Raw genomic sequence first — 26,104 nt, forward strand, 5'->3', positions numbered from 1 at the left:
GTTTCTAAACATTTGGAATTGTGTTGCCAATGCCAGCACAACTGCAAATATGAAAACATTCTTAATTACATTGTATATCATGTATGTGTAGAACATGCTCATATTAAGGAATTCACAGCTTAGGCAAAGTGACGAGGAAGTGGAAAGGATTCATTATGAAGGTGACATGAGGAAAAGATTGAACCCAGATCTGTAATTAATCTCACTGTCTTCCATGTGATAAACCCAGTTGTAATGATGAATAACAATATTCTAAAAGAGTTTGGGAAATAAAATATAAGATCATGTGAGTGACAGTGACCTCACAGTCGTGTATCTGGTAACTCATTTTATATTCTAGTATTTAATAATATACATGAATCTTACCTAAAGTTTATATAAATATAAGTAATTTGAAGTTTATAAAGAATTATCATCATTTTTGACTCTCATTGCAATCTTGGGAACAAAGGCAAAGGGAATGGATATTCTTTAAATACGAGTTCTCAATACAATGTTGTTCCTTCTTGTATATTATCATAATTATTACTGTGTTATTGTAAGGTAGCTTTATCCTCCTGATAAAACTGATGCTGAGAAAAGCTAAACAACTTTTTACAAAGTCACATAGACTTTAAATGCTAGAACCAAGGTTTTATGGCAGTGCACTTTTTATTGCATCACACAGTGAGCTGGCATATACTGTAATATCCATCTTCAGTTTAGTTCAGTTTAGTTCAGTCACTCAGTTGTGTCCGACTCTTTGCGACCCCATGAATCGCAGCACACCAGGCCTCCCTGTCCATCACCAACTCCCAGAGTTCATTCAAACTAACGTCCATCGAGTCAGTGATGCCATCCAGCCATCTCATCCTCTGTTGTCCCCTTCTCCTCCTGCCCCCAATCCCTCCCAGCATCAGAGTCTTTTCCAATGAGTCAACTACATATTAGGAAATAGACCTATTGAGAGGTGTTCCTCCAAAGGTCCATTATTTGGAGCAATTTACTCCAAAAGTCCATATATTATTTTATCATGTGTGCCTGCTCAGTCATGTCTGACCTTCATGACCCCATGGACTATAGCACACCAGGATCCTCTGTCCATGGGATTTTCCAGGCAAGAATACTGGAGTGGGTTGCCATTTCCTCCTCCAGGAGATCTTCCCAATGCAGGGATCAAACCAGCGTCTCTTGGATCTCCTGCATTGGCAGGCAGATTCTTTATTACTGAAACACCTGGGAAGCCCCATTTAATCATGTAAATTATGGCATATCTTTTTTTTCCTGTTTTATTGAGATATAGTTGACATATATCAACTATACAAATTTAAGGTGTATAGCAATAATAGTTTGATTTACATAAATTGTGAAATGATTATCTCAGTAAGTTTAGTTAGTGTCCATCATTTCAAATAGACACAATAAAAAGAAGAAAAAATTTTCCTTATGAAGAGAACTCTTAGGATTTACTGTTAACCACTTTCACATGTATCATAGAGCAATGTTAGCTATAGTTATCATTACATCTACTTCTCCAGTAGTTACTTATGTAACTGGAAATTTGTACCTTTTGACCACCTTCTTCCAATTCCTCCTCCCCCTGCTCCCTACCCCCGGTAACCACAAATCTGATCTGTTTTTCTGTGAGTTTGTTATTGATTTTGTTGTTCTTAGTTTCTACATATAAATAAGATCATAGAGTATCTGTCTTTCTCTCTCTTACTTGGCATAATTCCATCAATATTTATCCATGTTATCACAAATGGCAGAACTTAATTTCATATGGCTGAAAAATATTCTATGTGTACATATATACCACAACTTCTTTATTCATCTGTCATGAGCATTTAGTTTGTTTCTTGGCTATTGTAAATAATGCTGCTATGAACGTGGGGGTGCATATACCCTTTCCAGTTAGTGTTTTTGTTTCCTTTGGATGTATCTGAGGTCCCTGCAGTGGAAGCGTGGAGTCCCAACCACTAGACTGCTATGGAATTTCCCATGTGATAGTTCTATTTTTAATATTTTGAGAATTCTTTGTGCTGTTTTTCATAGTGACTAAACAAGTTTACAATGGTATAACTGTAACCTTTATATATTTTTCAATTCCACCAAGAGTGCAGAGTTCCCTTCACATCCTTGCTGGCATTTTTCTCTTCTCTTTTTGACAGTGGATTTTCTAACAAGTATGAGGTGATCTCTCATATATCTCATTGTGGTTTTCACTTGCATTTCCTTAATGACTAGTAATGTGAGCATCTTTTCATGTACCTGTTGGCTATTCATCTAACTGCTTGGGAACTCTCTATTCTGATCTTTTGTCCAGTTTTTAATTGAATTGTACTTTATAGTTTGTTTTTTGTTTTGTTTTTATTTTTAACTGTTGAGTTATATGAGTTCTTTGTATACTATACAAAATAAATAGTAACTCCTTGTCAGATATATGGCTTGTAAATATTTTTCCTATTCTGTAGATTATCTTTTTCCTTCATCAATCATTTCTTTTGTTGTACGGAAGATTTTTAGTTTGATGTAATCCCACTTGTTTATTTTTCATTTTGTTCCTTAAGCTTTAAATGTCATATCCAAAAATGTATTGCCAAGACTCATATGAAGGAAGCTTTTTTCCTCAATTTTCTCTTGGGAGTTTCATTATTTCAGGTCCTATGATACTTAACCCATTTCAAGTTGATTTTTGTGAGTGGTATGAAATAAGAATCTACTTTTACTCTTTTGCACGTGGACTTCCAATTTTGCCAGCATTGTTTATTGAAGAGACTGACTTTTGTCCATTGAGTACTCTTGGATTCCTTGTCACATTAGTTGACTGTATATGCTTGTGTTTATTTCTGTGCTCTCCTTTCTGTTCCATTGATCTGTCTCTTTTTATGCCAGTACCATACTGTTTTAACTATTGTATCTTTATGGTATAGTTTGAAATCAAGATGTGACGTTTACTGCTTTGTTGTTCCTTCTCAAGTTTGTTAAGTAATCCTTAAAGAGATTCAAATACCAGGATTTCTTTGTGAAAATTAAATCTGTTTAGGTGAAAGTATAAGATTGAAGCCAAAGACACATGATGCATGCCTTTTGCCACTAGATATGCAACATAGAATAGGTTGTTGTAAAAATTTTAAGAATTTATATGAAATAATTTTAGCCCCATTGAAATAGATTTTATGTCAAAGCAAAAGTGCTGTTGTTGTATAATTGAAGATACTAGCACTCCTCACGGAGAAGGTAATGCCACCTCACTCCAGTACTCTTGCCTGGAAAATCCCATGGATGGAGGAGCCTGGTGGGCTGCAGTCCATGGGGTTGCTAGGAGTTGGACATGACTGAGCAACTTCACTTTCACTTTTCACTTTCATGCATTGGAGGAGGAAATGGCAACCCACTCCAGTGTTCTTGCCTGGAGAATCCCAGGGACGGGGGAGCCTGGTGGCTGCCGTCTCTGGGGTCACACAGAGTCGGACACGACTGAAGCAACTTAGCAGCAGCAGCACTCCTCATACAGTAATGCAGTAAGGGAGTCTCTCGTACTCAATGATTTCAAACATCTTCTTTAGCATGTCTGAAATCAGAAGATAAATACTAGAAATACGGCTTAGTGTCTTCATAAATCTGAGCCATAATGAGTAAGTCTTCCATTGTTTCATAGAGAGCAAAATGTCCTTGCAAAAAGAGGTACTTGTATAATTTTTTCAATTACATAACTCTCACTCTATCCCAGTACCCAAGATAAATCCAGACTTTCCAATTATCTCTTTCACAAAGAGCCCCATAAGGATGATTAAGTGATGATTGCTTCCCCATCAGGAAGTAATGAAGTCAGACATCTGCTGAAAATGCCCGTTTGAACTCTTTGGTGAATTACAGTATGCTTATAAATGAATTTATGAATTTAGGGTTAGCTCTTAGATTCTTAGCAGATTGCAAATGTCTCTTAATGTTATATTTTATATTTCAAAGTTTGGTTTTTATGAGTAAGCTATGATAAACAGAGAAGAGAGAAGGGGGAGGAACCAGGAAAAGCTAATATTTCTAACAAAATCATGAACATGGAATTGAGAGATTAAAAAGTTTCCCCAAGTGAGTTTTAGTAAGTGATAACTGAATATAGTGAAGAAGAAAGATGAAAAATGTAGGAAGGAAAAAATAGACCATCACTCCCCACAGAATATAATTTAATGTATTTTTAAACAAACAAAAAAAAAACCACTAATGAGGATAATTGGGAGTCGTCAAATCATATCACATCATTTCCTTGCTTAAGACTCTTCAGAGGCTTCCCATTGTCACTAATATAGGGTCCAAATTCCGTAACGTAACACCACTGGACCTTCACAGCCTCTGTTTTTCTACTTCAGTTCTCAGTATTTCCTCCTAACCCCATTCTTTGACTATAATGATCAAGGCTTTATCACCTTTCTACAAACTACTCCCTCACTCCAAGAAGATTCCAGTGAAAATGATTCTGGGATGTTGGTAGAACGTATGGGCTGGAGTCTCCTCTTTCCTTTTGACCTTTCTGGATTCTTCCAGTTGGTGTTAGGGTATTAGTTTTGCATTCTTTACCAGGACATCCTGTTTACGATAACTCATGCAAGTGGCTACTATCTTGGCTGGCCAGAGCAGGTGGTTTCAGTCCGTGTGTTCTCTAACAATTTATCCTAAGAGACTTCATACTCAAGATACTTCTTGGGAATTAGGGCAGAGGTCTCTTTCTTCTGTAACTGCTTCTGTGGATGTAGTCCTGCCTAGTAGAGTAGACGGCTCTCTCCACCTGACCTCGGTCGAGATATTCTGTGCCTGAAACCAGCATTCACCCTCATAGTAACAACAGTTCAGCCTGAAACTTTTGGATCCTCTCAGAGATGCTTAGAGTTCCTGTCTCTCTTCTAGCCATTCAGCAGGGCTCAGCTCAGCTATCATTGTCCAAAAAGTTTTCTCTAACCCTGCCATCTGCCTTTTTCAAAAGCACTTGCTTCTGCATGCTCTGTTTCTCTTTTCTTCCACCCTGGTCTGTAAGTTCCTTGAGGACAGCAAGTGTGACCTATTCGTATGTATGTTTCCCTGGCCAGTGTTATGAGTTGAATTGTGTCCCCACAAAAGATGTTGAGGTCTTAACTCCCAGGACCTGTGGGTGTGACTGAAATTGAAAATAGGAAATTTGCTGATGTTCAAGATTAAGATGAGATGGTATGGTTGGCCTTAATCTATTAATGATATAATTGGTATCCTTATGAAAAGAAGAAAGTTGAACACAGACGTACACACAGGGAGAATGTCATGTGAAGATGAAGGCAGAGATGGGAGTGATGCACTATACGCCAAGGAAGCCAAAGATAGTCAGCAAAACCCCAGAAGCTGGGAGTGAGGCACGAAGCAGATTTTCCTTCCAAGCACTAGGAAGGAACCACAACTGCTGATGCCTTGATCTGGACTTCCAGCCTCCAGAATTGTCAGACAATAAATTTCTATTGTTTAAGTCACCCTGTTTGTGGCACTTCATTCCAGCAGCCCTAAAAAATGGATATAGCCTGGAACTTAAATATTTTTTAAAGAATCAATGAATGAAGTAACTCACTACCATTATTTTAGCAGTCTGAGCCCTTTCCTTCAAGGTTCATTAAAGTAAACTTAACAGTAAAAGGATTCAGCCATCTTTATTTAATTCATTAATTTTAAAAATTAGTTTTTAGGGCATCTACTTTATCCATAATGCTTCCAGGGAACATAAATAAAGAGAGTTACTGTTCCCTTTATCTTTAAAATGCTATTGTCCGATATGGGGGGTGGTAATTAAACTTTTCTGCAGCAGAGCTGACAGTTAGGTGGTACATTCCATAGTTGTGGTATGTTTATGGCAGTTGTCTGTTCTGGTTGGTTGGTGTTCATGCTATAGCAGCTATTAAATGTTTTAAGTATCAACCTTTCCTATAAATAGCTAATTCAATGTAGGAAATGATGTGACATTAAAAGTGAGAAAGAGAAATAGTGTTTTATGTGGTCATGAAGACAGATTACTTTTAATTTAAAGGGATGGTCATTAGGAAGGACTTTGCAGAAGAGGTGTTACTGGATAAGAGCCTTTGTATATGGAAATTTATCAAAACCCATCCAGATACCCTTCAGACTTTCTTGTCTGCTTTCCCCAGCAATAACCCCACCAACTGAGACATTCCCATCAAGCTTCAACAGATGAGTTATATCTCTCCAGTAATCTGCTGTTTTGTGGTGACTGTGTGTGTCGGGATCTGGATGCCTGCAAACAGTCTGGGCAGTTTTCAGAATCAATGTTAATGACCTTGCTTTAATTGGCAACTAGAATTAACCTGGAAGAAACATGCAGACAGACCTGGTGAATAGGTAGAGGCAGTGCCTCTCATGTATTTTTCATGCTGGAAGCTTGGAGGATGTTTCATTTCAAGTACATTAGAGGGTAAGCCAGTAAGAGGACATCTGAGCACACTTCGTCATACTCCCCCTGTGAGCAGTGAGCTGTGATCAGAGCAGGTTGTTTCATTTGTAAAGATGAAGGCAAGGGAGTGCTGCTTATTCTTGGGTTTAATAGAGAGTAAATACATCTCTCATTGCTAATCTCTATTGTTTCTTTAGATACAATAGACACTTCATTAATTCCCAAACACACAAGGCAAGAGTTGGCATATTAAAAGTGCTCAATATGGATTATTGGGGTCAGTTCTTCTCTGAAGCTAAAGCAGTCAGCTAAAATATACACATATCTGTTAATGTGGGATGCTTGATATTCAGAAGTATACCTATGCTGTGCGATCACTTGGTCTTTGAATGATTCAATCATTAGCTCATCCTGCCAGTATTTACTAAACAATCAGCATGTGCCAGCAGTGTGCATAATATGGTCTATTTTTATGCAGTCTCTACTTTCCACGATCAGGATTAAATTGAAGAGAGAAGATCAACACACACAAAAGACTAATTTCAAAAGTGATTTAATCTAACTGCTTGCACTTTCTATGCTTACACTACTAGACCACTGAGAATTGCTGAAGAAAAAATTACTAGAATAGTCCTATTATTAATTCATAGTCACAAACCCTAACTAGACAATCAACAGTTCCTTGCGACTTTTCTGCCTTTTTCTAATCAGTTATTTCTTCTATCTTCCTTAATATGTATTTCCAAATTTCTGTACTTTCTTTAAATCTCTGACTTCACCATTTCTCTCGTCTTGGCCCATGACCACACTTTCTTGTTATCGGAGTAAATTGGAGATGACAACTACTTTAGTGCACTGCCATTATCCAGTAATCTTAATCTTTATCTATGCCATCCTTTTCTCCTTCCCTCCTAACTCAGTGGAGAAAGAGTCCTTCTCTCTCCATTCATTCATTTATCCCAAACTATTATGCACTGTGTGTGTGTATGTGTTAGTTGCTCAGTCACGTCCAACTCCTTGTGACCCCACGGACTCTAGCCCGCCAGGTTCCTCTGTCCATAGGATGCTCCAGGCACAGTATCAGGGGCTATACATCAGTGAGTATAAGGAATATGGTTCTTCTGCTCTGACAGCCTATATTCTACCTAAGATTACCTATTGCTTTCACATCAACTATTTCTCAAGTAAGTTTCTCAGATGAGCCATGCTATCTCCCCACTCTGGGTGTTTGAATGCATGTTTCCTTCTGTAAGGATGGTCACTCCCCACTCTCTTTTGCCTGGCTTATTTTCATCTAGGTCTCAGATCAGATATCAGGACCTACAGATAGCCTTCTCTGATACCCCTCCCCAAGCCAAAATAGTCAGCCCACCTATATGCTCCCACAGTTCCTGTTCCTCTCCTAGCAACACTTACCTCACCGGATTTTCATTGCCTCTTGTCTTACCTTCCATTAGAAAAGAACCATAAACTCTAAGTCACTGATATAACCACAGTGTATATTGGGCAGTCCTTGACACATGAGTAGTTACCAGTAAGTGTTTGTTGAATGAGTTACCGCTTTCTATTTATTGGATTGGCCAAAAAGTTTGTTCAGGTTTTTCTGTAACATCTTACGGGAAAACATAATTGAACTTTTTGACCAACCCAACAAATAGAAGTGAAAGGTTGATACAGATAATTGATGCTACTGTGGTTCAACTTAGAAATGAACAACTTAGAGTTGGCCAAGACTTGAGTGGTCTTGAAAATTAAGTTTGATCCCTGGGTCAGAAAGATCCCCTGGAGGAGGGCATGGCAGTTGACTCCAGAATTCTTGTTTGGAGAATCCCATGGACAGAGTCTGGCAGGCTAACAGTTCATAGAGTTGCAAAAAATCAGACACAACTGAAGGGACTTAGCACACACGCATGCACATACATATACACACACATTTCATGCCATCCTCTCCTATTGGGAATGAATGAAGTAACTACAAACTAGACAGTTCCCGCAGGCAAGGAACCCACCCAGTCATCCAGAATTTTCTTCCAAACTTTTGGAAATTCCTGATAGGCCCTTGTTCTTTCTGCATTACATAGAGCAAATACTGATTACTTTTATATTGCTATGCTCATCGTATTATACTACCCTGTTTGTTCCCTTATTTCTTTTACTACTTCTCACTTCATTTTATTTGTCTTTATGTTATTGCTCTGAAATAGGGTTTCTCACAATGCAGTCCTCATACCACTAGCATTAGCATCATGTGAGGGCCTATTAGAAATGCAAATTTGGGAGCCCATGCCATATATGCTGTATCAGAAACTGGGGATACAGGCCAAATTCACTTCTCTCAAACAATAGTTATTCCTCAAGGCACACACCACAGAATCCTCTTCTCTCTATAATCTCTTTCTTGTGGGGAATTCATTTTCATAGTTTCAATTACTGTAACTATGTTGATAAATGCCCAGGCTTGTGTGTGTATATATATGATTTCATTAGAAAGAGGTTGATATATGTATGCCAATGGTTGATTCACATTGATATTTGGCAGAAACCAACAAAATTTCTGTGAAGCAATTATCCTTCAATTTAAAACTTAATTAAAAATTTAAAAATAATTAAATTTTTTTAAATAAGCAAATAAAGGAAAGGAAAGAGGTAGACGTACTTAGCACTACTTAAACTGTGTGAATTAGAAGCTATGTTAATTTCCTGGTGCTACTTTAACAAATGGGCTTCCCTGGTGTCTCAATGGTCAAGAATCCACCTGCCAATGCAGGAGATGCAGGTTCAATTTCCTGGACTGGGAAGATCCCCTGGAGAAGGAAATGACAATCTACTCCAGTATTCTTGCCTGGGAAATCCCATGGACAGAGGAGCCTGGATGGCTACGGTCCATGGGGTCACAAAAGAGCCGGACATGACTTAGTAACTAAACAATAACAACACAGCTTAACAAATGATCATAAATTAGGTTGCTTGAAACAACATAAATTTATTCTCTTAATAGTTCGAGAGCCTGCAGGTCTGGGATCAAGATGTCAACCTGATTGATTCCTCCTGGAGGGCTCTGAGGGAGAGTTTAGTTCATGTTTCTCCTCTGGTTTTGGTAGTTGCTGGCAGGCCTTGGCATTTCTTGACTTAGAGGTGTATTATCCTGCTCTCTGTCTCTGTCATCATGTGCATTCTTCTCTGTGTGTTTCTGGGTTCAAATTTCCTCTTTTAATAAAGACACTAATCATTAGATTGGGGCTCACATTAATCCAGTATCGGTTCAGTTCAGTGGCTCAGTCGTGTCCGACTCTGCAACCCCATGGACTGCAGCACACCAAGTTTCCCTGTCCATCACCAACTCCCAGAGCTTACTCAAACTCATGTCCATTGTGTCACTGATGCCATCCAACCATCTCATCCTCCGTTGTCCCCTTCTCCTCCCGCCTTCAATCTTTCCTAGCATCAGGGTCTTTTCAAATGAGTCAGTTCTTCGCATCAGATGGACAAAGTATTGGAGTTTCAGCTTCAACATCAGTCCTTCCTAAGAATATTCAGGGCTGATTTCCTTTAGGATGGACTGATTGCATCTCCTTACAGTCCAAGGGACTCTCAAGAGTCTTCTCCAACACCACAGTTCAAAAGCATCAATTCTTCAGTGCTCAACTTTCTTTATAGTCCAACTCTCACATCTAGTATAACTTCATCTTAAGTTGATTCCATCTGCTAAAACCCTGGTTCCAAATAAAGTCACATTCACAGGTAATGCTTCCCTGGTAGCTTAGATGGTAAAGGATCCTTCTGCAATGTAGGAGACCTCAGTTTGATCCCTGTGTCAGGAAGATCCCCTGGAGAAGGGAGTGGCTCCCCACTCCAGTATTCTTGCCTGGAAAATTCCATGGACAGAGAAACCTGGCGGGCTACAGTCCGTGGGGATGCAAAGAGTCAGACACAACGGAGTAACTAACACCACTCACAGCTAACAGGATTTAGGACTTCAGTCTGTTTTTAGAAAAGACATAATTCAGCCTCTAGCCATTGCCATGTGAATAGACTGTACTGTATGGAGTCACATGGAAGAGTCTGAGAAAGCTATATGTGATACAGAAATGAAGTTAGTAAGTGAAGATCCCTGTTTAGAAACTCCAGCTCTTTCAGTAAAAGAGGCTGCAGTAAGTTGAAGAGAAGGTCTTTTTAGGTAAGACAGAAGTATGGTCAAAGCTGGAACAGAATAAAAGCATTGATGGTAAGAGACTGAATATTCTAGAGAGGAAAACAAGAATAATGAATAAAATTATAGGGTGAAGGAGAAGATTTAGGTTTGCAAACAAGAATGTTGCTCATTGCTTTGAGAAACGGTAGGTATAGACATGGAGACTTTTCATAATAAAATAGTCCTGGTTTTAGGCTGAAAGTATGAGTAGGTATTTTGAGGTCCATAGAAGAAAAGTTTGGAACATTGACTGTAGTGAGTTAATTGCGTGCTCTATGAGAGACCCTTAAGTAGGTTTGAGCCTACCTAGCCGGTGCTGTACAAATTTAAAATAGAACCCTTCTTTCAGTTCCAAACTTTGTCTTTTGAGGCCAGGAAGAATCCAGAGAGTAAGAAAATACAGCTTTGCTCTTTAATAATCATACCTATAACACCCAATGAGATAAATTATTCTCTCAAAATGAAAAGCACATTCTGGTATTTTTTTAAGCAAAGGTTTTTTTTCCTAAAGGAAAGATGTAAAATCGTCTGTTATCTGTGTAGACTAGACCCACAGATAAAGTTTTTTGTTTCATTTGTCCACTGAAATGCATGCATGTTCAGAAGTTTTCCCAAACAAGGCCTGTGAGGCTTTAGGCTGGATTCTGTATTTCCTTTAATAAGATAACGTAGTAGAGTGTACAGAATACCACTATAGATTTGGTTTTGTTGTTGTTTTGTAAACCGCTAAACACCTTGTGTTGCAGATCCTAGATAAACTATGACAGAAGCAGTCAGCTTAATATAATAATGCTAAAGTTTTGGAGATGCCTCAAAGTCCACCTGATAAAGTCATATAAAATGAAGTTGAACCAAGTTATTGAGTGATCATAAGACGTCATGGGACATAGCTCTTTATGCCCATAAAGACTATTGCCCTGTGCCGGAGCTGATGGTCTCCAGACAGGTATGCGCGGTGCCTTTGGAAAGGCACAGTGGTCAGGATCCATAGGAGCCAAGTCATAATGTCCATCCTCACCAAGATGCAGAGCAAGGAACGTGTAACTGAGGCCTTCCCCAGGGCCAAGTTCATGTTCCCTGGCCACCAGAAGATCCGCATCTCTGAGAAGTGAGGACTTACTAAGGTTTTTTTTTTTTTTTTTTTTTTGCAATTTTATTTATACATTTTTGAGTGTGCTTGGTCTTCATTGCTGTGTGGGCTTTTGTCTAGATGCGGTGCGTGGGCTTCTTACTGCAGCGGCTTCTCTTGTTGCAGAGCGGAGGCTCTCGGGTGCACGGGCTTCAGTACTTGCAGCTCTGGGGCTCCAGAGCACAGGCTTGATAGTTGTGGCCCTGGGCCCAGTTGCTCCGCCACATATGGGATCTCCCAGGATCAGGGGTTGAACCTGCGTCTCCTACACTGGCAGGCAGACTCTTTACTACTGAGCCATTTGACACGGATGAATTTGAAAACACAGTGGCAGAAAAGCAGCTCATCTCAGATGGCTGTGGGGTCAAATATCAACACATCCCTAATCATGGCCCCCTGGACAAATGGTGGACCCTGCACTCAGAGCCTCGGCACTATCCCTTCCTTACTCATGCCTGCCAATAATTCCTACTGTACTGTCCAAAAAAGACTGCGTGGCTACTTTGTAATCACATGACTCTTACAAGCTTTGGGGGTTTTATTCTAAGCTTCTCCCACGCAGTATAAGTCTGTGCTCCCAAGGCTTCCTCCTTCAGGCTTCCCTCTCTCACTGACACCTGCTCCTCAGCACCGTCAGACAAGGGGAAAGGGTGAACTGGGATTCTTCGTGTCCTTTTTTTTACAGGAGGAGGGAAAGACTGCGTTGGAAAAGGTTAAGTTAAAGGCTTTATACAGCGTGTAGATAATCCATTCCCTGTGCCTGCATCCCTGAAGTTGACCTGAGGATATACAATTTGGGGATATGCGGGCGATATGCAAAGAGGAAGCCAGCTTTATGCACTGGAAGTAATCCTGAAATTATTTGCACATCACATGTTTGTCAAATGGATCAGTTTTTAATTTGGAGAATTAGGTGTTTAAATTTCACTTGCTTTCTCCCTTTGCCAGAGTACTAAAATATCCACTGATTTTACTTCCTTTGTGATTTTCATACTCATTTTATGTCCACTTTCTTTAATACTGACACATGCCCAGGCTTGTTTAGTATTATCCTTAAGAGCCAAACATTTCACAGTCAATAGTGCTAGGCTCAGTTTTTAGGATGAGACCTACCAACTCTTGTCACTGAGTTTATTTTATAATTGATTAGTTTGCTATCTCCTGATGATCCGGGGCTATTTGTTTATCATGGACACATCTTTTCAGTGCTGTAAGCGATTCTCTAAATTTGTCACTTAACAAAAACCGGTGTTCCTTAATCAAATCTTTATACTAGTCATTGTATTTATCTTGTTAGGGACCACTCTAGCTTATCTGTCTTACCATAATATAGGTTTTGAGTGTTTGCTAGGCATTTCTGTCTCAATTTACAGCACAGGGGAACTGGGATTTTATGAACATTTTGTGATCTAAGTCAGGGCAGCTGACTCTTTAGTCACTGAGTCAGTCTGGATGTATTGGTTTGAAAAATGCATTCTCTTTTATCAGTTCAAACTCAATATTGAAGACCCAGCCTGATTGCTAAACCTTTTGCTGATTTCTCCTGCTCTTCTAGAAGTAAGTCATGGTCCCCTCTGTCCTCACATATCATAGTACCATGATAGAACTTATCCTAACCAGTTAAGTTATGTCAAGATGCTTAGGTATTCGTTTTTCCAAACAACTTGAGAGCTTACTGAAGCAGAGAATTTTTATTTATCAAGAATCTATTGGGAGGAAGGATGTTCCAGGCAGAAGGCACAGCACATGCAACGGCCCTGAGGTGGGGCCCTCTGACCCAGTTCTGGCCAGTGGAATATGGGTGTAAGTTACATACAGACTGAGCCCTGGTCCGTGAAACCTGCTGTGGGATCTTCCGAGGCTGAGGTGACCTTGGGAGTCACAATCTGAAGATGACGGAGCCTCTGTTACCCTGTCCCTGAGGAACCGTGATGGGTGGGGCTCCCTCCTCCTGCCATTTGACTTTACACAAGCAAGAAATAAATGTCTGTTCCCAATCCATACAATAATCTCTGGGTTTATCTGTTACAGCAGCTCGCATTACCTTAAATAAATACACCCATTACAGCATGGGAAAAAAAAAAAAAAGAATCTATTGTGTGCAACTTCCCTGGTGGTCCAGTGTTAGAGAATCTGCCTTCCAATGTGGGGGACACAGGTTCGATCTCTGGCTGGGGAACTAAGATCCCACATGCCTTGGGGTGGCTAAGCTCATGAGCCACAACCAGAGAGAAGCCCTCACGCCGCAGCGGAAGATCCCATCTGCCGCACCTAGACCAACATGGCCAAATAAATAAATATTTTTTAAAAGAATCTGTTTTGTAATAACTGCAAATGGAATGTAACCTTTCAAAACTGTGTAAATATTTTTAAAAGAAATTTTGAAAAAAAGAATCTCTAGTATGTGCCAATTACTCTAGAGCATAGATATACTTATTCCCCTGTTACAGATTAGGAGGCTGGGACTGCAGTTCACACAGTCAGTGGATGGAATGGTCAGGACTCGAGGATGCCTCTGCTGTTACCCTCTTGCATTCCCAGTGGTTGCCATAAACCCTGTGTAGACTAAGATGGGGAGGTAACCAGACTGCACGTGCGGCAACGGCCCGCCCCATACAGTTATCAAATCTAGCTGAGGACACCCGCTTTCTCAGATGTCCCCCTCTCTTCAAAGCCACCAGCTTCCTCTTTAAGGGGATCTTTCTCAGAGACAGGTGGCTTTCCTTGTGGTCTTCTATTCATTTGCTTATCCATTCTTTCATTTAGTGTGTATTTAAGAGGTAACTATGTACCTACCCTTGTTCTACTGCGTAGCATGAAACCATTAAAAATCCCTGTCATCCGGAGTTTATATTTTCACCAAGAAGATGGACAATAAAAAAATAAAATAAAAATATATAGATGATTTATCTAGTATATTACAATGTGGTAAGTGCTAAGGGACATTGAGAATAGAGCAGGATAAGGAGGTGGGGTGGATTGTTAGGGGACAGTTATTAAACAGACGGGTCAGAGTCAGGCTTCCAGAGAAACTGAAATTTTTACCATGCCTTGAAGGCAGCGTGTTCCAGGCAACAGTAACAGCTAGAGCAAATACCTTGAGATGGAAGGGTGTCTGGTGTGTTCTAGAAATGTCAAGGCCGTCAGTGTGTCTAGAGTGGATTGAAGGAGTGAAGTATGAGCACATGAAGGGAGACAATGGTCCTATAAAGTAGACAGACTACCCCTGTTTTAGCAGAGTGTGTATAAGGAAGCCAGTGCCTCCAAACTCATGATTTGAATTTGGGCTTATTGCTCGGTGGGACTAGCCCACATGTGTCTTCCACATGTGGAAGCCCACAGAGCAGCCTTCCAAAAATCAGTACCATCAGCTAAGTTTAGAGCATTGCTTCAGCCAGGTTCAACCACGCTTACTTTTATGAACTCATGGATCATTATTTCTATAGTGTTTCTGATCAATCCATTTTTTTACATTTATGTTGGCTGCAGTTAATAGCAACTGGTTTTACAATGCATGGTATGCACTCAGGAGATGCTTGTTGAATGAATGGATATGTGAGTGAGTGAGTGAATGAATAAGTGAATGGATGGATGGATAGACAGGACCAGATTCTATTTTATAACACAGATGGATACTTCTGCCTGTAAATAACCTTGTCTTCTGGATATAGACATAAGCTATACATTTAACTTATCATGTTAAATTGAATGGTTGAATGTTGAGCAAATATTGATTATTTTTAAATATAGCCATGTTCCATCTAAGTAAGAGAAATCAGGGAAAATGTGTAGTTCTGTACCTTTAGAGCAGTTCTCTAGCTCTTACTAAAATTACTTTACTTCATCTTAAGCAAAATCACCAGTTAAGAAGTACTTAAGTCTAATCTTAGAGGGGAAAAGTTATTTCCTTTTTAGCTGGTAGATTTATGTCTACAGTATCCATAGTGATTTTATTGTCTTGGTAAAATCTTCAACTTCAAATGTCAACTACATAGTTATTCCCTTTGTTGGACTTACCCTTGTTTGCAGTGGTAATTCGTTTTCTTAGCTCTTCTGTAACTCAGACTGGCTGTGGCATTTACTGTTGGCATGGTAGATGTGGATCAGAGTCCCTGGGTTTTCTTTAACCTTTTGTCCGCAGTTTGGAATGACTTTTGTATTATTGTAAAGGCAGCAGATTGATCCTAGCATGTGGCTATGAAGCTTTTGTAAACATTGGTATGTTTTTTAAACTTCCCTATAATCATATATAAATATGAAGTAACAGTTTTGGAAAATATGAGCTGATACATATTTTCAATTTCATAGAAAATGCCAGTTGGGGATATTTTATTTATTCTTGGTCATCTTTCACTTGATATACAAATTCTTTAAATAAGAGGCAAAGAAATACATTTATAGAGCTATACAATGTCAAAACATCAATACAGAATAGTCACCTCTCTAGTAGGAGATTAAATAACACTTACTTTAAGTGCCCACCAATTTAAATCCATTTTTCTTTTGTTGTTAACTATTATAGTTAATTTAATAGAAAAATCATTTCACTTGAAATGTCATTCCAGAGGTGTTACTTTATAATTTACCATGCCATTATTTTTCCATTAACTAATTATTTATGCTATCTTAAGAACAGCATATAGCCCTGTTCAATATTTATTCAATACAAGGATAGTGAAATGGAGTATTTTTTATTGTTATATAAAGTGCCAAAAATTTTTATGATTATTTCCTCATAAAACAAGTGTGTGATATTTCAAAACTGGAGGAGGGGTGGTAATTGCTTAAGACAAATAAGTTACAGAGATTTTCTGTCTTTAGTAATAGAAGTTTTTATTTATATCTTCCTTTCTGAGTAATTGCATGTTAATTATAATAATTTTCAAATACAATGAAAATATATGCTACAAGTATTGTCCTGAATATGTATTCAATCATATTCTGAGAAGGTTTTTTGTTCTTATGCTTGTATTTTTTTTTTATCATTATCTATTTAATTGCAAAGAATGAATAAAATCATAACTTGTCTCATTACTGACTTATAACAGGGTTTTTCTTATGCTTTTAAAGAGTCCATCAGTTATTCTTTTAAAATGGCCTCATAATGAATTTTTAATAACTCTATTCTTGTTGTCATTCCATGGTTTAAATGAAAATTTGTGACGACATGGATAGACCTAGAGGATATTATGCTAAGTGAAATAAGTCAGACAGAGAAAGACAGATACTGTATAATTTCACTTACGTGTGAAATATAAAAACGAAAACAAATGAACAAACATAGCAAAATGGAAACAGAGCTCTAAATACAGATCACAAAAAAGTGGTTGCCAGAGGAGAGGAAAGTGGATGGGTGGGCAAGAAATAGGCGAGGAAGATTAAGAGGTACAGACTTTCACCTGCAAAATGAATGAGTCATGGTTGTGAAATGCACAATGTGAGGAGTATAGTCAGTCAGTGTGTAATATTTTTGTACAGTGACATATTGTAGCTAGACTTACTATGGTGATTATTTTGAAATGCATAGAAATATCTAATCACTATGTTATAAATAGAAAATAGCATAGTGGTGTAGTCAATTATACTTCAAAAACAAGCAAACTCAATCGTAGAAGAAGAGATCAAGGTTGTGATTACCAAGAGTTGAGGGGTGAGGAGAAGGGGCAATTAGATGAAGGCACAACGGTACAAATTTTCACTTAAAAGATAAATAATACTAGGGGTGTAATATGTAACATAATTAACACTGCTGTATGTTAGATAAGAAAGTTAAGAGAGGAAATCCTAAGGATTCTCATCACAAGGAAAAATTTGCTTCTGTTTCTTTCATTTTGTATCTATATATGATGGATGTTCACTGAACTTATTATGACAGTCATTTCATGATGTATATAAATCAGATCATCATTCTATGTACCTTAATCTTATACAGTACTATGTCAATTATATACCAATAAAACTGGAAGAAATTTATATGGCATAGCAGTGTAAAATTCTTCTCTCCAAATGGATAATTTCCATGTTTAAAAATGATTTGATATTTCATGGTTTGCTATAAAAATAATATAGTCAAAGTATATAATCTCTTTATTCTTTAGACTGTGTGCAGGGATAATTCATTTGTGTTCATTCTTTTTTAACTACAAGTTAATAATAGGAAGTCTGAAAATATGACAAGGTACCCAGAGAAGGAAACATGAAGGGCAAGCAATGAACAAATCCTTATCTTCTCTCTGAAATTATTACACCGATATCCAATGTATCTTCCTCATGGCTCTTTATCTCAGAATTTGTCAACTGTTCAAATGGCTAAACTTTTCATTTTGAAAGGTCAAAAATATCTAGGTCTCTACCCAAATGATTGGCAGTACTTCTGTTTGCTATGCTAGAGTAACAACAGCATCAGCAAAGATGAGCCCATAGACTAAACGTGGGCAGGACTACACTTGGGTTCTGCTTTATTAGCATTAATCAGCAAGCTTTCAAATATTTAAAGAGCAAAGTTGATTGGAGTAGAATTTATTGTTATTTATTACTATTGTAACAAATGAAAGCTTAATTTTTTTTGACTGTTCAAGTGTGACTAATAGCACTTTCTTAAACCAATACAAGGCTTTTGTTTTTCTGTTCCTTTTCTGTAGGTTTAGGCTTCAGTATCGCAGGAGGTGTGGGAAACCAGCACATTCCTGGAGACAATAGTATTTATGTCACTAAAATTATCGACGGAGGAGCTGCACAGAAAGATGGAAGGTTGCAAGTAGGAGACAGGCTACTAATGGTGAGTGTGACTCAAGCAGGGCCATGTGTATGTTTATAAGGCTCTTATTTTCCAGAGTATGACTGTCATAGTCATTTTAGGCTGCCTTTATAGGATACTATAGTCTAGGTGACTTAAACAACACACATTTTATTTTCTCACAGTTTTGGAAGCGGGGAAATTTCAGAGCAAAGTTCTGGCCCATCCAGTTTCTGGTGAGGTCTCTCTCCTTGGCTTGCAGACAAGTGTCTTCCTGCTGCTTCCTCCCATGGCCTTTTCTCTGTGCTCGCCTGAGAGATCTCTTCTCAGAAGGTCATGTGTCCTATTAGATTAGAGCTCCACCCTCAAGTCGTCTCATTAATAACCTTGTGCCGTGCTTAGTCGCTCAGTTGTGTCCGACTTTTTGTGACCCTATGGACTGTAGCCCACCAGGCTTCTCTGTCCATAGGATTTCCCAGGCAAGATTACTAGAGTGGCTTGCCATTCCCTTCTCCAATGGATCTTCCTAACCCAGGGATCAATCCCAGGGCTCCTGCATTGCAGGTGGATTCTTTACCATCTGAGCCATCGGGGAAGCCCAATTTATTACCTCCTAAAGACCCTACTTCCATATACAGTCAGGTTGGGTGTTAGAACTTCAACATAAGAATTTGGGAGGAGAAAGCACAATTCAGTCCATAGCAGTCACCTTGGTAAAAATAGAAGAGAGAGCAGATTTTGTTGTAAGAGATATCAGAAGCACAGGTATAATTGGATCTGATTGGCTGATATTTTAAGAGCAGAAATCTAAGTTTTCACCAGTTTCCATAGGCACAGAGATTATATGTTGTTCTTCCAATATAATCCAGCTCCTATCAGCCAGAGAGACTACTTAATCCAGACTGGTAAAGAGGTGGACTTTGCCTAGCAAAGGAAGTAATGCTGTCTGCTTTATTGATATGCACATTTCTATGGCACTGTGTTCCTTTCTTCAATCAGCATAGACAGAGTCCTTGACTTCCAAGGTTTCGTAATTTGAGTTCTGTCACATGTATAAATGGATCCTTCCTCTTCTCCTTTCAGACAGATTTATTACTGTTTTATTTGCCAGCTGCTTGCAGGCTTTAGGAGTCTTAGTCAGTGGTTGACATCAACACACAACCACCCTTTCTGAGCCATGGAGTTATATAATAAACTCCTGGGCTTCCCAGGGGGCGCTAGGGGTAAAGAACCTGCCTGCCAACGCAGGAGACATGAGTTCGATCCCTGGGTCAGGAAGATACCCTCAGGAAAAAAATGGAAACCCACTCCAGTATTCTTTCCTGGAGAATCCCATGGATAGAGGAACCTGGCAGGCTACAGTCCATAGGGTCACAAAGAGTCAGACATGACTGAAGCAACTTAGCGCACACATGCAGGCAAAGCAAAATATAGGCAATTATAAGCAGTATACTGGGGGGGGTTGCATGTAATAAAACTGTTCATCTCCATTTGCTGTTTTATATTGTCTACAGGATAATAATATACTGAAAATCAATAGAAGATAACTCTCAAGAAGGATATCTAGTGATATGTCTACCCTTGTGAACCAGGATCTTGAGTCTTTATCACAGGGAGCCAGTGTCTCCAATACTTTCATGAGTAGTATTTAGGAAGGATCAACCTCTACCATTTCAACAGAATAGTAATTTCTAAGACATGTGCAAGCTTTGGAGGTTGAACTTCAAAGTTCATTATGCCCACATCCCTGGGCTCTAGACAGGTTGTTTTTAGTCCCACTGGCTTAATTTCATAGGTGTCAGTGATTTTTGTATTGAATTATCTGGATAAGAGCTTAATACGAATCTTGATAACTAGCATTTATTTGGCATTTACTATGCTCCATGTTCTTTTAAAAGTGCTTTTCTGTAATGTAGCATGTATTTTTCACAACAGCCTCTTTTATAAGCAGAGGGAAACTGAGGTATAGAGAGGTTTACTAGCTTGGCCATGGTCATAGAGTCAGCAATAGAATGGGATTTCAAATGCTTGTAACCACCAAATGTGGTCTTTGCATGTGTTTCCTAGAATTTGTTATTCTAGGAAATTATTTCCTTCCTACCTTTGATCTCCTTGCAGTCAAAGAGACTCTCAAGGAAGTCTTGAGAAAGGAAGACTTCCTTCCTAGAGTCTTCTCCAGTATCACAATTCTTTCCTTCCTTCATCATTCATTCATTCCTTCATCTAAAAAATAATAGATTGAGCACCTGTCATGCCCTAGGCAATAGCCACTATGCAGGAAGGAACTCTGTCAGCAGAAAAAGTATGGTCAAACTGAATGGGCAAAAAAAATGTAGCATTAATGACTTTAGTCAAAGTTACAACTAAGAGTTTTTGGTTTCTTTACCACTTGAAGTCACTGCAATTTTATTTTCTCTTTTTAAAGCAATTTAGAGGTATGATTGACTGTAAAAAGCTGTACATATTTAATGTATACAACTCCATGGCTTTGAAGATAAGTACATACTGGTGAAACTATCACCACCTTCAAGGTTATAAAATTATCCATCACTTCCCACAGTTTTTCTTCTTCCTATTATTATTATTTTGTGTGTGTAAATAGTAAGAACACATAACACAAGATCTACCTTCTTAGCAAATTTTAAGTTTAAGACAGGGAAGCCTGGTATGCTGCAGTCCATGGGTTTGCAGGGAGTCGGGCATGACTTAGCAAATGAACAAGAACAAAAAGATACTGATATTTATAGGCTATGGGGTATATAGAAGACCTACTATTTTCATTCTTGAGATGTTCTGAAATTTGTTTGCTTGTTTTTTATTACCTTCAATGTGAAAGTTGGTTCCTATGATGTTTTGCTTCTGAAGCAGAAAGGTATTATTTGGACATAAGGCAACTCCCTCTTACAACTTCTCTCAAGAAGACAAAGTTTGTTGTTTCTTGACTTAGAAATGGAATTAACTGTGCTATTCATATTCTACATAGTACTGAGTTGAAAAATGAAGGAGTAACATGTGTTGTTGTTCAGTCACTAAGTCTTGTCCACCTCTTGCAATCCCATGGACTGCAGCCTGCCAGGCTCCACTGTTTTTCACTATCTCCCAGAGTTTGTTCAAATTCATGTCCAGTTGAGTCAGTAATGCTAACTAACCATCTCATCCTCTGTGCCCTCTTCTCTTTTTGCCTTCAATCTTTCCAAGCGTCAGGGTCTTTTCAAATGAATTGATTCTTCACATCAGGTAGCCAAAATATTGAAGCTTCAGTTTCAGTATCAGTCCTTCCATTGAATTTTCATGGTTGATTTCCTTTAGGACTGACTGGTTTAATCTCCTTGCAGCCCAGTGGACATTCAGGTGTCTACTCCAGCACCACAATTCAAAAGCATCAATTCTTTGGCACTCAGCCTTCTTTAAGGTCCAAATCTCACATCTGTACATGACTACTGGAAAAACCATAGCTTTGACTATATGGGCTTTGTTGGCACAGTGATGTCTCTGCTTTTTAATCCACTTTCTAGGTTTGTCATAGCTTTCTTTCCAAGGAGCAAGTGTCTTTAATTTCATGGCTGCAGTCACTGTCAGCAGTGATTTTGGAGACCCCAAAGTAAAACCTGTCACTGCTTCCACTTTTTACCCTTCTATTTGCCATGAAGTGCTGGGACCGGATGCCATGATCTTAGTTTTTGAATATTGAGTTTTAAGCCAGATTTTTCCCTCTCCTTTTTCACCCTCATCAAGAGGCTCTTTAGTTCCTCTTCACTTTCTCCCATTAGAGTGATATCATCTGCATATCTAAAGTTATTGAAATTTCTCCCAGAAATCTTGATTCCAGCTTGTGATTCATCCAGCCTGGCATTTCACATGTTCAGCCTTGTCGTACTCCTTTCCCAATTAGGAACCAGTCCGTTGTTCCATGTCCAGTTCTAACTGTTGCTTCTTAACCTGCATGGTCTTGTATTCCCATGTCTTTAAGAATTTTCCAGCTTGTTGTGATCCACCCAAAGGCTTTAGCATAGTCAATGGAGCAAAAGAAGATGCTTTTCTGGAATTCCTTTTCTTTCTTTATAATCCAATGAATGTTGGCAGTTTGATCTCTGGTTCCTCTGCCTTTTCTAAACCTATCTTGTACTTCTGGAAGTTCTCAGTTCATGTACTGTTGAAGCCTGGCTTGAAGGACTCTGAACCTTACTTTGCTAGCATGTGAAATGAGTGCAATTGTGTGGTGGTTTGAACATTCATTGGCATTGCCCTTCTTTGGGATTGGAATGAAAACTGACTTTTCCAGTCGTGTGGCCACTGCTGTTTTCCAAATTTGCTGATATATTGAGTGCAGCACTGTAACAGCATCCTGTTTTAGGATTTGAAATAGCTCAGCTGGAGTTCTATCACATCCACTAGCTTTGTTCATAGTAATGCTTCCTATGGCCCACTTGACTTTGCATGCCAAGATGCCTGGCTCTAAGTGAGTGACCACACCATTATGGTTATCTGGATCATTAAGAACTTTTTTGGATAGTTCTCTGTGTTTTCTTGCCACCTCTTCTTAATCTCTTCTGCTTCTGTTAGGTCCATACCATTTCTATCCTTTATCATGCATATCTTTGCATGAAATGTTCCCTTGATCTCTCCAATTTTCTTGAAAAGATCTCTATTCTTTCCCATTCTATTGCTTTCTTCTGCTTCTTTGAATCATTCATTTAAGAAGGCCTTCTTACTTCTCCTTGCTCTTCTCTAGAACTCTGCATTCAGTTGGGTACATCTTTCCCTTTCTCCTTTGCTTTTTACTTGTGTTCTTTTCTCAGCTATTTGTAAGCCCTCCTCAGACAACCATTTTGCCTTTTTGCCTATCTTTTTCTTGGGGATGGTCTTGATCAATGCCTCCTGACATGAACCTCCGACCATAGCTCTTCAGGCACTCTGTCTATCAGATCTAATCTCTTGAATCTATTTCTCACTTCCACTGTATAATCATAAGGGATTTAATTTAGGTCATACCTGAATGGCCTGGTGGTTTCCCCTACTGTCTTCAATTTAAGTCTGAATTTTGCAATAAGGAGTTCATGATCTGAGCCACAATCAACTCCCGGTCTTGTTTTTGCTGACTGTATAGAGCTTCTCCATCTTTGGCTGCAAAGAATATAATCAACCTGATTTTGGTATTGACCATCTGGTGGTGTTCATGTGTAGAGTCTTCTCATGTTGTTGTAAGAGGATGTTTGCTATGACTGGTGTGTTCTCTTGAGAAGACTCTATTAGCTTTGCCCTGCTTCATTTTGTACACCAAGGCCAAACTTACCTGTTACTCCAGGTATCTCTTAACTTCCTACTTTTGAATTCCAATCCCCTATGATGAAAAGGACATCTTTTTTTGGTGTTAGTTCTAGAAGGTCTTGTAGGTCTTCATAGAACCATTCAACTTCAGTTTCTTTGGCATCAGTGGTTGGGGCATAGCCTTGGATCTGTGATGTTGAATACTTTACTTTGGAAATGAACCGAGATTGTTCTGTCATTTTTAAGATTGCACCCAAGTACTGCATTTTGAACTCTTGCTGACTTTGAGGGCTACTCCATTTCATCTAAAGTATTCTTGCCCATAGTAGCAGATATAATAGCCATCTGGATTAAATTCCCCTCTTCCTGTCCATTTTAGTTCACTGATTCCTAAAATGGCAAAGTTTACTCTTGCTATCTCCTGCTTGACCACTTCCAGTTTACCTTGATTCATGGACCTAACAGTCCAGGTTCCTATGCAATACTGTTCTTTACAGCATTGGACTTGGCTTTCACCACCAGACACATCCGCAACTGAGCGTCATTTCGTCTTTGACCCAGCCCCTTCATTCTTTCTGGAGCTATTAGTAATTGCCCTCTGCTTTTCCCGAGGAGCATATTGGATACCTTCTGACCAGTGGGGCTCATTTTCTGGTGTCATATCTTTTCGCCTTTTCATACTGTTCATGGCGTTCTTGCAGCAAAAATACTGGAGTGGTTTGCCATTCCCTCTCATAGTGTGTCATAGTTAGTGATTGATTTGACCTTTGGCTCATTGTTCTACAAGAATTTGGGTGTAGATAACTCTTCTGGACCTCTTCTTGTATTTCTTCAACTGCTGCTATTACAATGTCATGCTAGAAGTGTGCTGATATCTTGAAGTTCTGTTTAAATTTTTAGCTTTATATTCAAATTCTTAAAAACAATAAAAAAAAAAACCCCACAAAGTCTAGAAAATTCTGTCAAAGGATTTTCTAGGCACCAAGCTGTTTTCCCATTATCATTTTCTGGAGATTCATCGTAGATGAATGATTTCCAAAATAGCTGTGACATAATCCTCAACTGTTTTGAATGTTAAAGCATAGTTTTAAAAAAAATGCACCTTCAACAATAATAGGTCTCTCTCCTCTTACATAAGTAAAACCTAATTAGTAGTTCCTAGGCAACTGCCAAGCTGAATCTGGAAATGAAAGAAAATGATTCATTTTATAAAATTCGGAAAGAAAAATGACCATGAGAGAGAGCATACAGGAAAAAATAATAACAGAAACCTCCCCAAAAGATGAATTATCTTGTTTCAACCAATTTATTAATTCTCTTCTTATGTCACTTGTATCCACCTCTTCTTCCCGTTACAACCCTGCATTTATATCTTCTTTCTCTTTCTCCTCTCCTAACCTTCCCCAAAGGAAGTGTGAATAATTTAGATTTTGTGATTTACCAGCTGTACCACACTGTTTTTCTCTAAATAGATATTCTTTTCTTTTTCTAAAACAATTTGTGCCACTCCCCTCTCACGCTTCTTAGGGAAAATTCATTCATAGTTCTGTGAGTAAACTGACCTAAAGTGAAACTCCATTAACTTCTTTAGACTTCTGTGGCTAGATCACCCTAATTCAGGAAGTTGAAAGCATCTACCCTGCTGTAAGAGGGATCTTTTGGTGGTAGTGTGGGGATCATTAGTAATAAACCTTTCAGTTCTTCAACTGCAAATTGGGTACTTTTTCCCCTAAGTATTTCTTGTATCTCAGAACTGAAAGGTTTCTGTCTTATATGTTGTCTTCATCCAACTCTCATCTGATGCATCAGAATACCACAGAAACACAACCCTAGGAAGGAGTGCCTCACCTCTGCTAGAACTCTCTAAGGACGGAGAACTGAATGCGTTCTCGGAGCTATCTATTAGATACTAACCGTCATTTTCCTTAAAATCACAATGTGTTTCCCGATACATCTCTCCATTTATTCAGTCTTCCTCCCTTGGAAACTCAATGATGAATGTTAATTCCTCCTCCACGTTTGTTTGAAAAGTTATGCCTTGCCCGTTCTCCACGTCTCCATCTTTTAAGATGTTTTGTGCTTTTCCTGTCACTCTTGCGGTAAATTTTGCCGTACATCCATTTATCCTCTGCAAAGATTACCCTTTTAACAAAACCTCTTTTGATTCTTTATAATATTATTCTTCCACTTTAAAAAAGGCAGGATTATTGCATCTAACTTCTATATTTATTTCCTGTCACCTTTGCAATAAGCCCCTTAGTGTTTTAAATAAAGTGACCTTAACGTCAGAACTCTCTGTTGTTTCATGGGTCACCCAGATGCGTAGTATATATTCTCCTTATCAAAATAGCAGCTTTTTAAATTTCCCCTGCTACT

General features: G+C 38.7%; 1 protein-coding gene across 15 annotated transcripts in view; it reads left to right on the forward strand.

Annotated features, from left to right (window-relative positions):
* DLG2 (discs large MAGUK scaffold protein 2) overlaps positions 1–26,104 on the forward strand; it is a 2,323,126-nt gene that overhangs the window by 1,676,895 nt on the left and 620,127 nt on the right. For all 15 annotated transcript variants that reach the window (XM_059883216.1, XM_059883213.1, XM_059883215.1 and 12 more), the window contains one exon: positions 18,366–18,502. In XM_059883216.1, coding sequence (XP_059739199.1) covers positions 18,366–18,502 — 137 coding nt within the window. The remainder of the gene's footprint in view (positions 1–18,365; positions 18,503–26,104) is intronic.

Source organism: Bos taurus, chromosome 29, assembly GCF_002263795.3.
Source record: "Bos taurus isolate L1 Dominette 01449 registration number 42190680 breed Hereford chromosome 29, ARS-UCD2.0, whole genome shotgun sequence".
Classification (NCBI taxonomy): Eukaryota; Metazoa; Chordata; class Mammalia; order Artiodactyla; family Bovidae; genus Bos; species Bos taurus.